Source organism: Erpetoichthys calabaricus, chromosome 3 (genome assembly GCF_900747795.2).
Source record: "Erpetoichthys calabaricus chromosome 3, fErpCal1.3, whole genome shotgun sequence".
Taxonomy (NCBI): domain Eukaryota; kingdom Metazoa; phylum Chordata; class Cladistia; order Polypteriformes; family Polypteridae; genus Erpetoichthys; species Erpetoichthys calabaricus.
In genome coordinates this window covers 23,135,114-23,147,549 of record NC_041396.2, presented here as the reverse complement: position 1 = coordinate 23,147,549, position 12,436 = coordinate 23,135,114, and the positions used below count along the sequence as shown (strand labels likewise).

The 12,436-nt window shown below is 40.3% G+C and overlaps 2 protein-coding genes across 4 annotated transcripts in view; both read left to right on the top strand.

Moving 5' to 3' along the window:
- LOC114647822 (uncharacterized) overlaps window positions 1–12,436 on the top strand; it is a 1,111,123-nt gene that overhangs the window by 417,631 nt on the left and 681,056 nt on the right. The window lies entirely within an intron of this gene.
- adora1b (adenosine A1 receptor b) overlaps window positions 362–12,436 on the top strand; it is a 170,338-nt gene continuing 158,263 nt past the window's right edge. For both annotated transcript variants that reach the window (XR_007934379.1, XM_051924476.1), the window contains exon 1: window positions 362–1,747. Coding sequence is in view for 1 of the 2 variants with exons in the window: in XM_051924476.1 (XP_051780436.1) it covers window positions 1,407–1,747 (341 nt within the window). In the remaining variant the exon portion in view is untranslated. The remainder of the gene's footprint in view (window positions 1,748–12,436) is intronic.

Here is a 12,436-nt window from a genome sequence, read left to right as displayed (position 1 = left end):
CAAACATGCAAAAGAATAAGAAATCAGGAAGGGGGCAAATAGTTTTTCACACCACTGTATATAACATTCATAAAATACCTTTGGCACTTTTCTTCCTTAATGCGTGAGTTTTAATACTAAATATAATAGAAGAATTTGAGATATAAGTGTTTTTTAAAGATTTTTAAAGTATTGTCAGTGAATGAGATCGACCGTCCATTGCCCAGGTTTGTTTCGTGTCTTTCCCGTTCGGGCAGTCTCAGTGGAAATAGCCGGTTCAGTAAATGGATAGACGGACAGATTTCCTGGCTAAATCACAAGCACACACACACTCTCACACACACGCGCACAGACGCGCGCGCACACACACACACACAAACACCGACGAGCTGCTGCAGCGGAGCGCCACTACGTGGTGGCTCCGACAATGCTCGCCCGAGGAGTGCGCTACGTCTCGCAGCTCTGAACAATGCAGAACATCCTGGGACGAAGCTGTTTGTGACGAGACCAAGAAACGGCGATCGATAGCCCTGCCTCCCTTTTTTTTTAAATCATTGACGAAAAATAAACGAGAAAGAAAAAAAATGTCAAATAACAAACGCGCACACGTGAAAGGGGACGGGACTGAAGAACCGGCAAAATGGGGAAAAGGGATGGGAGGGACAACAGCGAGGAAAATGAGAGGAATGCAAGGGCGCTTTCAGTAGGTGTCAGTCCGGCTGGGAGGCGTTTAAGACACCGCATCGCTCTTGCCTGCGACTAAAAAGAGTGAATGAGGGATGTGCGCGAGTCCTTTGGCTGTGGACTACTGTCCTCTGATTTTTTTTCAAGTGACATTATTCGCTTACGTTGATGAAGAAGGGTGTGCGCTTTTGGAAAAGACGAAAAGCTTAACTGCACGGCTTAAAATAAAATAAAAAAAGAAAAGGAAAGGAAAAGCTAAACGTGAAGCGTTGGACTGTCAACAGCAATAAGACAACACGAGCACGGAGGCTTTGACACCTTAAGACATTTTACCTTGTGGCTGCCGAGTTTTTGTTTTCGGGAATAATGTGAAGTTGTGACCTTTAATGTTAAGATTAGGTCAAGATCAGTCGTCACTCATGCTGGTACAATTGACATTTTCATCTCACCTGGATTTCCAGTCGGGCTGCACGGAAAGGGTGCGCATTTACCTTCTCCCATTTCAGAGGACCGATGGAAATAGATGGGGTGCTTTTGTTTTGCCACTGACGATAAGAAACAATGGATGTTACCACAGAAGGGCACGCTTTCCTTTCGGACCCTAAATTATCTGCTTGGAAATGTACGTGACCACCTCCACTTTGGGATTTTGCTCCTGACATCCCGTAGACAGAGCCAAATCTGTTTATCCTGGAATATAGGACGCTGCATCATTTTTTGTGCCCCCATCGACGCGCAGAAGGATGTCTGGTGAGATTTCTCCTTCCCAGGCTGTGTATATCGGAGTAGAGGTCGCGATTGCCGTCTTGTCCGTCCTGGGAAATGTGATGGTGGTCTGGGCTGTCAAAATTAACCGTGCCTTGAGAGACACGACTTTCTGCTTCATCGTTTCACTAGCCCTGGCTGACATCGCGGTGGGGGCTTTGGTTATCCCCCTGGCGATTACTATCAGTATTGGGCTGCAGACGCATTTCTACAGTTGCCTGTTGGTCGCCTGTACCGTTCTGGTCTTGACCCAAAGTTCAATTTTAGCGCTGCTTGCCATTGCCATCGACCGCTACCTGAGAGTCAAGATTCCGACCAGGTATTGTGAAATTAAATACAAACATTTTATTGTATGTTGTTTGCTTATAGATATGAAAGGCAATATATGATAGATAGATAGATAGATAGATAGATAGATAGATAGATAGATAGATAGATAGATAGATAGATAGATAGATAGATAGATAGATAGATAGATAGATATGAAAGGCACTATATGATTGATAGATAAATAGATATGAAAGGCACTATATGATAGATAGATAGATAGATAGATAGATAGATAGATAGATAGATAGATAGATAGATAGATAGATAGATAGTGCTTTACTGTTCCGTTATCATTCTCATGAATGGATCTCTACTATTAATCACATGGTGTAAAGAACAATACAATAAAGCAAAACCCCCAGGGTCCCATCACTGAAGTGCGGTATGCTGTGAGCGCGTGGCCGTATGTCTACTGTATGATCTGATCACGTGATTTGCAGCCTGTATTACCAGAATATTTATTATAATGTCAGATGCAGACACTCCACATCTCTATAATTTCGCTTTTATAGGGAGCTCATTTTTCATTTTATGTTTATGCCTTAAATACCGTCCAGAACTCCCGCTTATTTCCTGCCCTTATTTGATCGCCTCTTAATTTTCTCTGACACGTATATCAACGTTATCCTGCTTTGCATTTATACTAAGAAAATAATAATAATAATAATAATAATAATAATAATAATAATAATAATAATAATTCATTATATTTATATAGATACTTATATCAATGGGCAGTGTGGCGTAGTGGTGAAGACTTCAGATCCTGGACTTAGACTGATTCAGATGAACAAGTCACTTCACCTGTCTGCACTGCAATTGGAAAAAGAAATGTTACAAATTGTGTTTCAAATGGTCGCCTTAGATTTACATTTACATTTACATTTACAACATTTAGCAGACGCTCTTATCCAGAGCGACTTACAACAGTGCTAGATAAAGGCGTCAGCCAAATAACAAACACTACTACAAAGTATGACACTTATAGACATCGCGTTATGTGTCTCATGGAAAATGTCCCATTGTTCATTGTGTGTAAAAGAAAGTTTAACTGTTCTGTTTTTATTTATTTAAAGCTGAACTGGCTGTGTTCCTACTATTTGTATGTTACAATTAATATGATGCCTGCACTACACACCTCTATACGCTCACCTTTAAAGGAGCTAAGTTTTCACTTTAAGTTTACCGATATTTTCTTACCTCATTTGATTGTCTCTTATTTTTCTCGGACACGTATATCTTCGCATTGTCGCGTTCTGTTTAAAAGTCGCCCAGTATTTAGATTTATATGAAGGCATTTAGCTTTACATGTAGTGTGGCGTATTGGTCAAGACTTGGAACTGGAAACTATGAGATTGTGAGTTCAGTCCTCGCGACTCGCTCTGTCATACCCACTAGCAAGTCACTTTACCCGCCTGTGCTCCAAACGTACGAGGAATAATGTCACCAGTTGTGTCGCAGTTGTTGTAAGACGCCTTGAACAGAAGAATCCGACTAATAGTAACAAAGTATGGCATCTCTGTCTCATGTGACATTGTGGCAAATGTCTAATTGCGCGTGCAATAGCTAAACTGACGGTTTTGTTATCCTATGAAGATGAACTGTCTTTTATTTTTGTTTGATGATGATGATGATGATGATGATTACTACTGATAATGATGATTATTATTATTATTACTACTACTGCTACTACTACACTATATATTTAAATATGTAACCATTCCATCCATCCATTACCCAACCCACTATATCCTAAATGCAGGGTCACGGGGGTCTGCTGGAGCCAATCCCAGCCAACACAGGGCGCAAGGCAGGAAACAAACCCTGGGCAGGGTGCCAGCCCACCGCAGGGCGTACACACACACACACCAAGCACACACTAGCTACAATTTAGAATCGCCAATGTACCTAACCTGCATGTCTTTGGACTGTGAGAGGAAACCGGAGCACCCGGAGGAAACCCACACAGACACAGGGAGAATATGCAAACTCCACGCAGGGAGGACCCGGGAAGCGAACCCGGGTCTAAATACTGTATAACTGTTATTAAAAATATTGATTCATTCTTTGTTTAGAATCGTGTTAGACAAACCATAGTACAAGTACAAAACGCTCTCCGAACTGCATAATCCGATTTTAGTTTTCTTGGTTTGAGTCAAATCCGGCAGCATCCGTCAAAGAAGGAGCCGACCTTACACAGCGCAGCAGGCACCAGTCCTTCGCTTGGCCCACATGACACCCGCATTAGCGGCTTAGACTAAGAAACTGTCGTAGCCTGCAAGTGATCGGGCTTGTGAAGTGAGTGGACAATTCACGCAAACACAAGAGAGCGAGCAAACTCTACGTGATCAACTACAGGGTGCGGAACCTCGAGGCGGTGTCTTCTCTATCGGTTTATCGCCGACTTTAAATTAAATTCAGTGTGTCTATACCCACTAAGATACAATGAACCTGCCGAACCTTTTACAGTTAATAGTTTGTTCTTCTTCTTAATTGAATAGCTCTCAACACACTCAAGGCGCATTTTTTGCAGATTGAATAAACTGTTCATAAAGTGTTCATTTTTTATATTTATTTCATTATTGATGACACCTACATCCTTCCATTTTAGATGATTTGCGTTGTGTTTATTCCGGCAGCATCCAGCAAGGCAAGAATCAACCCAGCAGTCCGTCGCAGCGCCGTCATTCTTAAAAATAAAGGCGCTACAAGGATTTTTCAGATGAATAACATAGGGGAACCATTTGATTCTAGAAAGAACTCTTCGTTTTGATCTATTTTTGGTTCCATAAATAACCATAAAGAATTTTGTCACCAGATTTTTTTTTTTTAATCTTTGGTTTCCAGATTTTTAAAATGTCGCATACAGAAACAAAAGCTATGTTCGAGATTTATTAAGATCATGATGTCAGTATTAAGGATTTCTCTTTTGTCCAGATATTAGGAACCTTTTCAGAGTCCAAAGACCCACTTTTAGACAAATGAAATGGTTCTTCGAAATGGACCACACAACCCATGAAAGTGCCTTTACAGAAGCGATATTTTGAAAAGTGGCGCTCGGTCACACACCCGCATGTGATTAGTTTAGAGTCACGAATTGACGTAGACTGAATTAGCTGGTGCAGACTCCACGCATAAAAGAAACGGGGGTGTTACGATGAGGTGAATCTTCAGTGCTCTTTAAAATGAATGTACTGTAATTGTTTCTTACTTTGTTATATTTTAAAAATAGCTCAACGGCATCTTGGCGCGTGTTTTGAAGAGATAATAACTCTATAATGTATAGTATTCATCCATCCATTTTCCAACCCGCTGAATCCGAACACAGGGTCACGGGGGTCTACTGGAGCCAATCCCAGCCAACACAGGGCACAAGGCAGGAACACATCCCGGGCAGGGTGCCAACCCACCGCAGCATAATGTATAGTATTCATTTCTTATTTATTTCTGTTTAGTTGAAATTAAAGGCGACACATTTCTTTTATTCCTTAGCGAATCCAAGGCAGGGTCGAGGGAAAGCTGGACCTTATCCCAGCAAGAATCTAGCGCAAGGCAGGATGTAACAAGCATTCCACAGAATATATAAATATATGTATGGGACGTTCAAAAACTTTCCGCACTTCCATATTTTCCTTGGAAACGGTGAAGGCGGGAGGAGTAGTAATTGGGCTTTAAAAAGTTGGTATGACGCTGGGAAAATTGCATCGCAAACGAAGGTGACTATGTAGCAAAGGGATGTAATTTGTTTTTGGAATTCTTAATAAATAGAGTAAAAAAATGTGGAAACTTTTAGAACGTCCCTCGTATATATACTAATCGATGTGTATCCATCCATCCATTTTCCAACCCGCTGAATCCGAACACAGGGTCACGGGGGTCTGCTGGAGCCAATCCCAGCCAACACAGGGCAGGAACCAATCCTGGGCAGGGTGCCAATCCACCGCAGGACACACACAAACACAATTTAGAATCGCCAATCCACCTAACCTGCATGTCTTTGGACTGTGGGAGGAAACCCACGTAGACACGGGGAGAACATGCAAACTCCACGCAGGGAGGACCCGGGAAGCGAACCCAGGTCCCCAGATCTCCCAACTGCTAGGCAGCAGCGCTACCCACTGCGCCACCGTGCCGCCCGATGTATATTTAAAATATTTATTTATTTTACACAAACCGCATTAGAGGTAAATGCACTGAACAGAAGTATTTTCCACCGAGCGTCAAGAATGGCTCATTCATACAAGCTGCTGCCTCACAGCTCTGGGATACGGGCTTTCCATTCTCGGTTTGGTCAAGACAGTTTGTGTCGTCTGCTAGCATTTCATTTGCATTTCACATTGCAAATAATCGCTCATTATCTTAATTGGGGACTCAAAACTCTCCCAGTGTATTTGAGAATGAGCGTGCCTTGCGTTACTTTGGAGTTCAGTTATTTCTTTGTGCCTGCAGATGCTGAGATAGGCTTAGTAACGGAAAGAGGCGAGGTAAGAAAAGGTGTGGATGTTTGCGTTAAACATGCATGGAGCGGCCTCCAGTCCAACACTGGTGTCTGTCTGCGTCATCGCTACTAGGATACTCTGCCCCCTGGTAAGAGTGACGTGCCTACTTTGAAAGAACCAATGGGAAAGCAGAGTGCGCTGGCAGTGCCCAAATCTCTTTTTTTATGTAACCTGTGATATTTAGGACAGAGGAGCTCGGTTAAGAATCTCTAAGCAGATACGTGTAATGGTCAGCCACGAATCAATCCGTGGAATAAAAATGGTTTCTGAATACGGTGTCAATTAGGTTTATGAATAAAGCCTTTCAATACGATAAAGTAATCCTCACTAACTTAATCTCTGTTTCTTCCACGTTATTGTCATTTTTTAACCTCTGGCAGCGGTCCACTAAGTACCGCGCTCGTCATTTCGAGTGGAATAAATCAGGATGAGGTTCACTTCACTTGTAAGCGCTTCCAGTGTGAGCCATTAGTCTTGGGCATCCAGATGTTTTTATCTTTCTCAAAGTATACACAGATTTGTTGTTGTCTCCACGAGGCCAGGGCTTATTTTACAGCTGCTGGTGAACGTGATCTGGGATAGTATAACTGAATATATGCTTTTGTTTGATTTCAGCCATTTTATAAATTATTACTATAACGATAGATAGATAGATAGATAGATAGATAGATAGATAGATAGATAGATAGATAGATAGATAGATAGATAGATAGATAGATAGATAGATAGATATGAAAGGCACTATATGATTGATAGATAGATATGAAAGGCAATATATGATAGATAGATAGATAGATAGATAGATAGATAGATAGATAGATAGATAGATAGATAGATAGATAGATAGATAGATAGATAGATAGATATGAAAGGCACTATATGATTGATAGATAGATAGATATGAAAGGCACTATATGATAGATAGATAGATAGATAGATAGATAGATAGATAGATAGATAGATAGATAGATAGATAGATAGATAGATAGATAGATAGATAGATATGAAAGGCACTATATGATAGATAGATAGATAGATAGATATGAAAGGCACTATATGATAGATAGATAGATAGATAGATAGATAGATAGATAGATAGATAGATAGATAGATAGATAGATAGATAGATAGATAGAAAAGGCACTATATGATTGATAGATAGATAGATAGATAGATAGATAGATAGATAGATAGATAGATAGATAGATAGATAGATAGATAGATATGAAAGGCACTATATGATAGATAGATAGATAGATAGATAGATAGATAGATAGATAGATAGATAGATAGATAGATAGATAGATATGAAAGGCACTATATAACAGATAGATAGATAGATAGATAGATAGATAGATAGATAGATAGATAGATAGATAGATAGATAGATAGATAGATAGATAGATATGAAAGGCACTATATAACAGATAGATAGATAGATAGATAGATAGATAGATAGATAGATAGATAGATAGATAGATAGATAGATAGATATGAAAGGCACTATATGATAGATAGATAGATAGATAGATAGATAGATAGATAGATAGATAGATAGATAGATAGATAGATAGATAGATAGATAGATAGATAGATAGATATGAAAGGCACTATATAACAGATAGATAGATAGATAGATAGATAGATAGATAGATAGATAGATAGATAGATAGATAGATAGATAGATAGATAGATAGATAGATAGATATGAAAGGCACTATATGATAGATAGATAGATAGATAGATAGATAGATAGATAGATAGATAGATAGATAGATAGATAGATAGATAGATAGATAGATAGATATGAAAGGCACTATATAACAGATAGATAGATAGATAGATAATTTTAAAATGACCTTTATTAACAATTATAACACAACTGCAGTCAAATTAACAGCCAACATTCAAAAACATTTAAAAGTAAAGTTTTCCTACTCAGACTTTAGTACCAGACATTCATTTTCCATGGAACATAAAACATCATTTACAGCCCAGATTTCACTAAATACACCTAATTGATTAATTAGTTTAAAATATGCAAATTCAATCTTCAATCTCCTTTGAAGGAGGACCTTAAACATTAATAGGGCGTCAGTGGTTTTCAGACCTTTATCTCTATTTCTTCTTGTTTTTAAAGTTGCCATCTTGGCCTGGCCTAACAAAAAATTACAAAGTAAACATTCTCTTTTATGAATTCTCGACACCGACATTCCAAAAATATAAATGAGTTCATTAAATACAATTCCCAAATTCAACAACAATAAAGCAAGGAAAGTCAGCAATGGTTGTAATCTGGTACAATACAGGAATAAATGATAAATTGTTTCTTTCTGAAGGCAAAATGGACACTGATCTGTTGTGCTGGCGCCAATGGTTTTTAAGAATGAATTGGTAGCTAGTGCTACATGTAGAATCCTCCACTGCAAGTCCCCAACTCTTTTCTCAATGGGAGGTTTATATAAAGTCCTCCATGCTGGAGATGTCGTGTCATGCAGACACAGAGTGTTCCTCCAGAGGGTATCAGTCATTTCCTTCAAATGTATAAAATGGGACACTTTAAGACACCAGTCATACAATTCTTTTTTTGACAAATCTTGGAACAAAATTCCATTCATGTGATTAATTTTTAAAATTGAGTTTTTAGGCCTGATAAAATCTTTTACATTTGGTTTAATTCTAATGTCACATTCAGGAGGTTCCGCCTCTTTTATGAGATCACCAGAGAAAAACTCCTCACACAGGGGACCTGCACCCAATTGCACTAAAGAGACTTTTAGTTTGTTAATAATCGACCCCCCAAAGCGGACAGACCTAATCCCGAGCTCATGTGTCACAGCTGCCTCAGACTTCCACTGGTTGCTGACCGGATCAATAAAGTCAGCTACTTTAGTAAAGCCTTTGCTCATAAGCAGGGAGTTCAAACTAACCGAGTCAAACTCCAAGGTTGGATTCCATACTACTGGTTCTTCAAGTAACCAGAAGACTGAGTCCAGATTAATTCCCACTCTGCTTGCTTTAGTATGCCAAATTAATAACATATTGCGGTAAAAAACGGGCAGCACAGACAGCGCCAATTGCTTGACGTCAATGAAAAGGAGTTGCAAATCAAAAAGAAGATTACCAACCCTATGAAAAAAAGCGAACGCCAAACTCCTCCACAGTAAAGGCTGAGGGGCGTACAAAAGACGCTGTAAATCTGTCAGCCTAAAAGCTTCAATTCTGCACAGAATGTCCACCAAGCCCTGACCACCTTCATCCACAGGCAGATGTACCACACTGCGTTTAACCCAATGAATTTTGTCCCAAAAAAAATCCAGCAAAATTCTCTGAATTTCTTTTAATAGCCAAAGTGGAGGATCTGCACACCTAAATTTATGCCAAAGCATTGAAGCGATTAAATTATTAATAATCAGCACTCTACCCCTAAAAGAGAGCTTGGTGACCACCCATTTCCATTTCTTCAGTCTCCCCTGAATTTGATCAATTAAGCCCTCCCAGTTATCAGCTGTGGCTCCAGACGTCCCAATGTAAATTCCCAGATGTTTAAACACCTTAGAATTCCATGTTAAACCACTTGGGAGGCTTGGGGGAGGACAGTCCCACTTGCCCATCAGAAAGGCGTTACATTTGGACCAGTTGACCCTGGCAGATGACACCGTTTGAAACACCTGTAAACAGTCCTGCAGCAGGACAACATCATTGGGTTCAGTGATGACAACTGTGACATCGTCAGCATATGCCACCACTTTAAAGGATGCAGTGGGACACACAGGCAATGACAGGCCATGAAGTAAGTGGCGAAGTCTGTGGAGCAGGGGCTCTATGGATAGTGAGTATAACATACCAGAGAGTGCACACCCCTGACGAATGCCCCTTGTAACAGAAAATGGGGCTCCCAATCCTCCATTAATTTTTAAAACACTAAACACATTTGTGTACATTAATTTAATATAACCTAGAAAGGTCTCACCAAAACCAAACCCCTCTAGAACTTTAAATAAATACTGGTGGTCTACCCGGTCAAAGGCCTTTTCTTGATCCAATGAGATAAGACCCGCCTTAAACCCAAGAGTCTCAGATGCAGATACCAAATCCCGCACAAAGAAAATGTTATCAAAAATACATCGTTCAGGGACACAGTATGACTGATCGAAAGCCACCAAGCAGTTCATAACAGTCCTCAGACGAAGAGCCAACGCTTTAGAAAAGATTTTGTAGTCTGAGCAGAGTAGGCTGATTGGTCTCCAGTTCTTAATGTTGCAAAGATCCCCTTTTTTTGGCAAAAGAGTCAAAACAGCTCTCCGACAACTCACAGGAAGTTCTTTATCCCTGATGCTTTCCACGAACACAGTCAGGAAGTCCTTACCCATGATATCCCAAAAGGACTTGTAGAATTCGACGGGAAGTCCATCAATCCCAGGGGCTTTGTTCTGATTTAGACTCCCAAGAGCACTAGTGAGTTCCTCCAGCGATAGTGGCAGGTCGAGTACTTCCTTGGTGGATGGAGTCAACTGTGGTAAGTCATCAAAGAAAAATTCTGTGGTTGAAGACAAGTCCACGGTTTCTGCAGAGAATAAGTCTTTGTAAAATTTTAAGGCAAATTCCTTGATCTCCTCAGTCTCCGTCATTTCAGTCCCATCTGCAGTTTTCAGACAGTGAATGATTTTTGCCTGAGCAACCTTTTTCTCCAAAGAAAAGAAAAACTGCGTAGGGGCGTCTATGTGAGAAATATTCTGGAATCTCCCCCGGACAATGGCGCCCTTCACCTGTTCATCCAGCAGGGACCTTAGAGAATCCTTTTTGTCTTGTAGGGACTCAAGCAAAGTGGCATCAAAACCGCTATCCAGTTTGGCTTGAATTAGCCCAATGTCCTCTTCCAGTTCTTTAATGGCCATGGTGACCTTTCTAGAAGAATGTTCAGAATAAAACTGGCAAAACAGTTTAATTTGGACCTTGGAGACATCCCACCATTGTTTCAGAGATGAGAATTCACTTTTGCTGAGTCTCCATTTGTCCCAAAAGAGATGAAAGTGTTGAAGAAATAGAGAGTCTTTAAGAAGTTTAGAGTTAAAGTGCCAGAAAGATTTAAAATTACTTTCAAACCCCAAAGAAAAACGAGTGAGAGCTAAACTATGGTCTGAAAACCCTGTGGGCAGAAGGCAAGAGCCCAAAATGAGGTTCAAATTGTGCTGTAAAGTATAAATTCTGTCCAGCCGTGCCATAGATAACATGCCACTGGAGGCCTTGAGCCATGTGTACTGTCTCGCTGTCGGGTTTAACTCCCTCCACACATCCACAAGTTCTTGCTGATGAAGGACCGACTGCAACACCTTGACTGACCCCGGGTGAGGCTCAGCGCCATTCTTGTCCATCACTGCATTGTCAGTGCAATTAAAATCACCAGCTAAGAACACAATATCCTCTGAACTACACTCAGCGAGTACATCTTTTAACAAAAGAAAAAAAGAAATTCTCTCTTTGCCCTCATTTGGAGCGTAGACATTTATAAAAATAATATTTTTCCCCTGAATATGAACAACAACCTTCATGAGACGGCCTTTAACTTGTTCAATACAGTCGATGGACTCTGGGAGAATTGCTTTACTGAAGAGCACTGCCACCCCTGCGCTGGCACTGGAGCCGTGGCTCAGAAACGTCATGCCACCCCAGTCCCTCTGCCACTCCGACTCATTCATTGGGTCAGTATGAGTTTCTTGAAGAAAAATCACATCAAGTTTTTTCTGTTCTAAATATTGAAAAAGTACGGCTCTCTTTGAGGAGTCTCTGCAGCCGTTAACGTTCAAAGAGCCCAAAGAGAGAGCAGGCATTAGAAAGAATAGAAATGGAGCAGCAATGACAACAAGAACTTTAACTAATGAAGCAAAGAGGAACTGGTGTGGAGCCATTATGTGCTGGAGGTGAGAGACTTTCTAACTTTGCTGATAACATTCTTTAAACGATTAAATTCTTTTTTTTCCATTCCCAAAGGAACTGCATTACGCATAACACGTTTGGCTGAAACCAAAAAAAGTTCCAGGTCAGGAAAATGTTCTACAACATTGACCCTCCTTTTGCCTTCAAGAAAATCCAGAAAGCTCAGAATGCTTTCAGTGCTGTACTCCGTTTTTCCAAGAGTACCAGTTAAATTGTCACTTGACATGCAAGAGTCACTATCC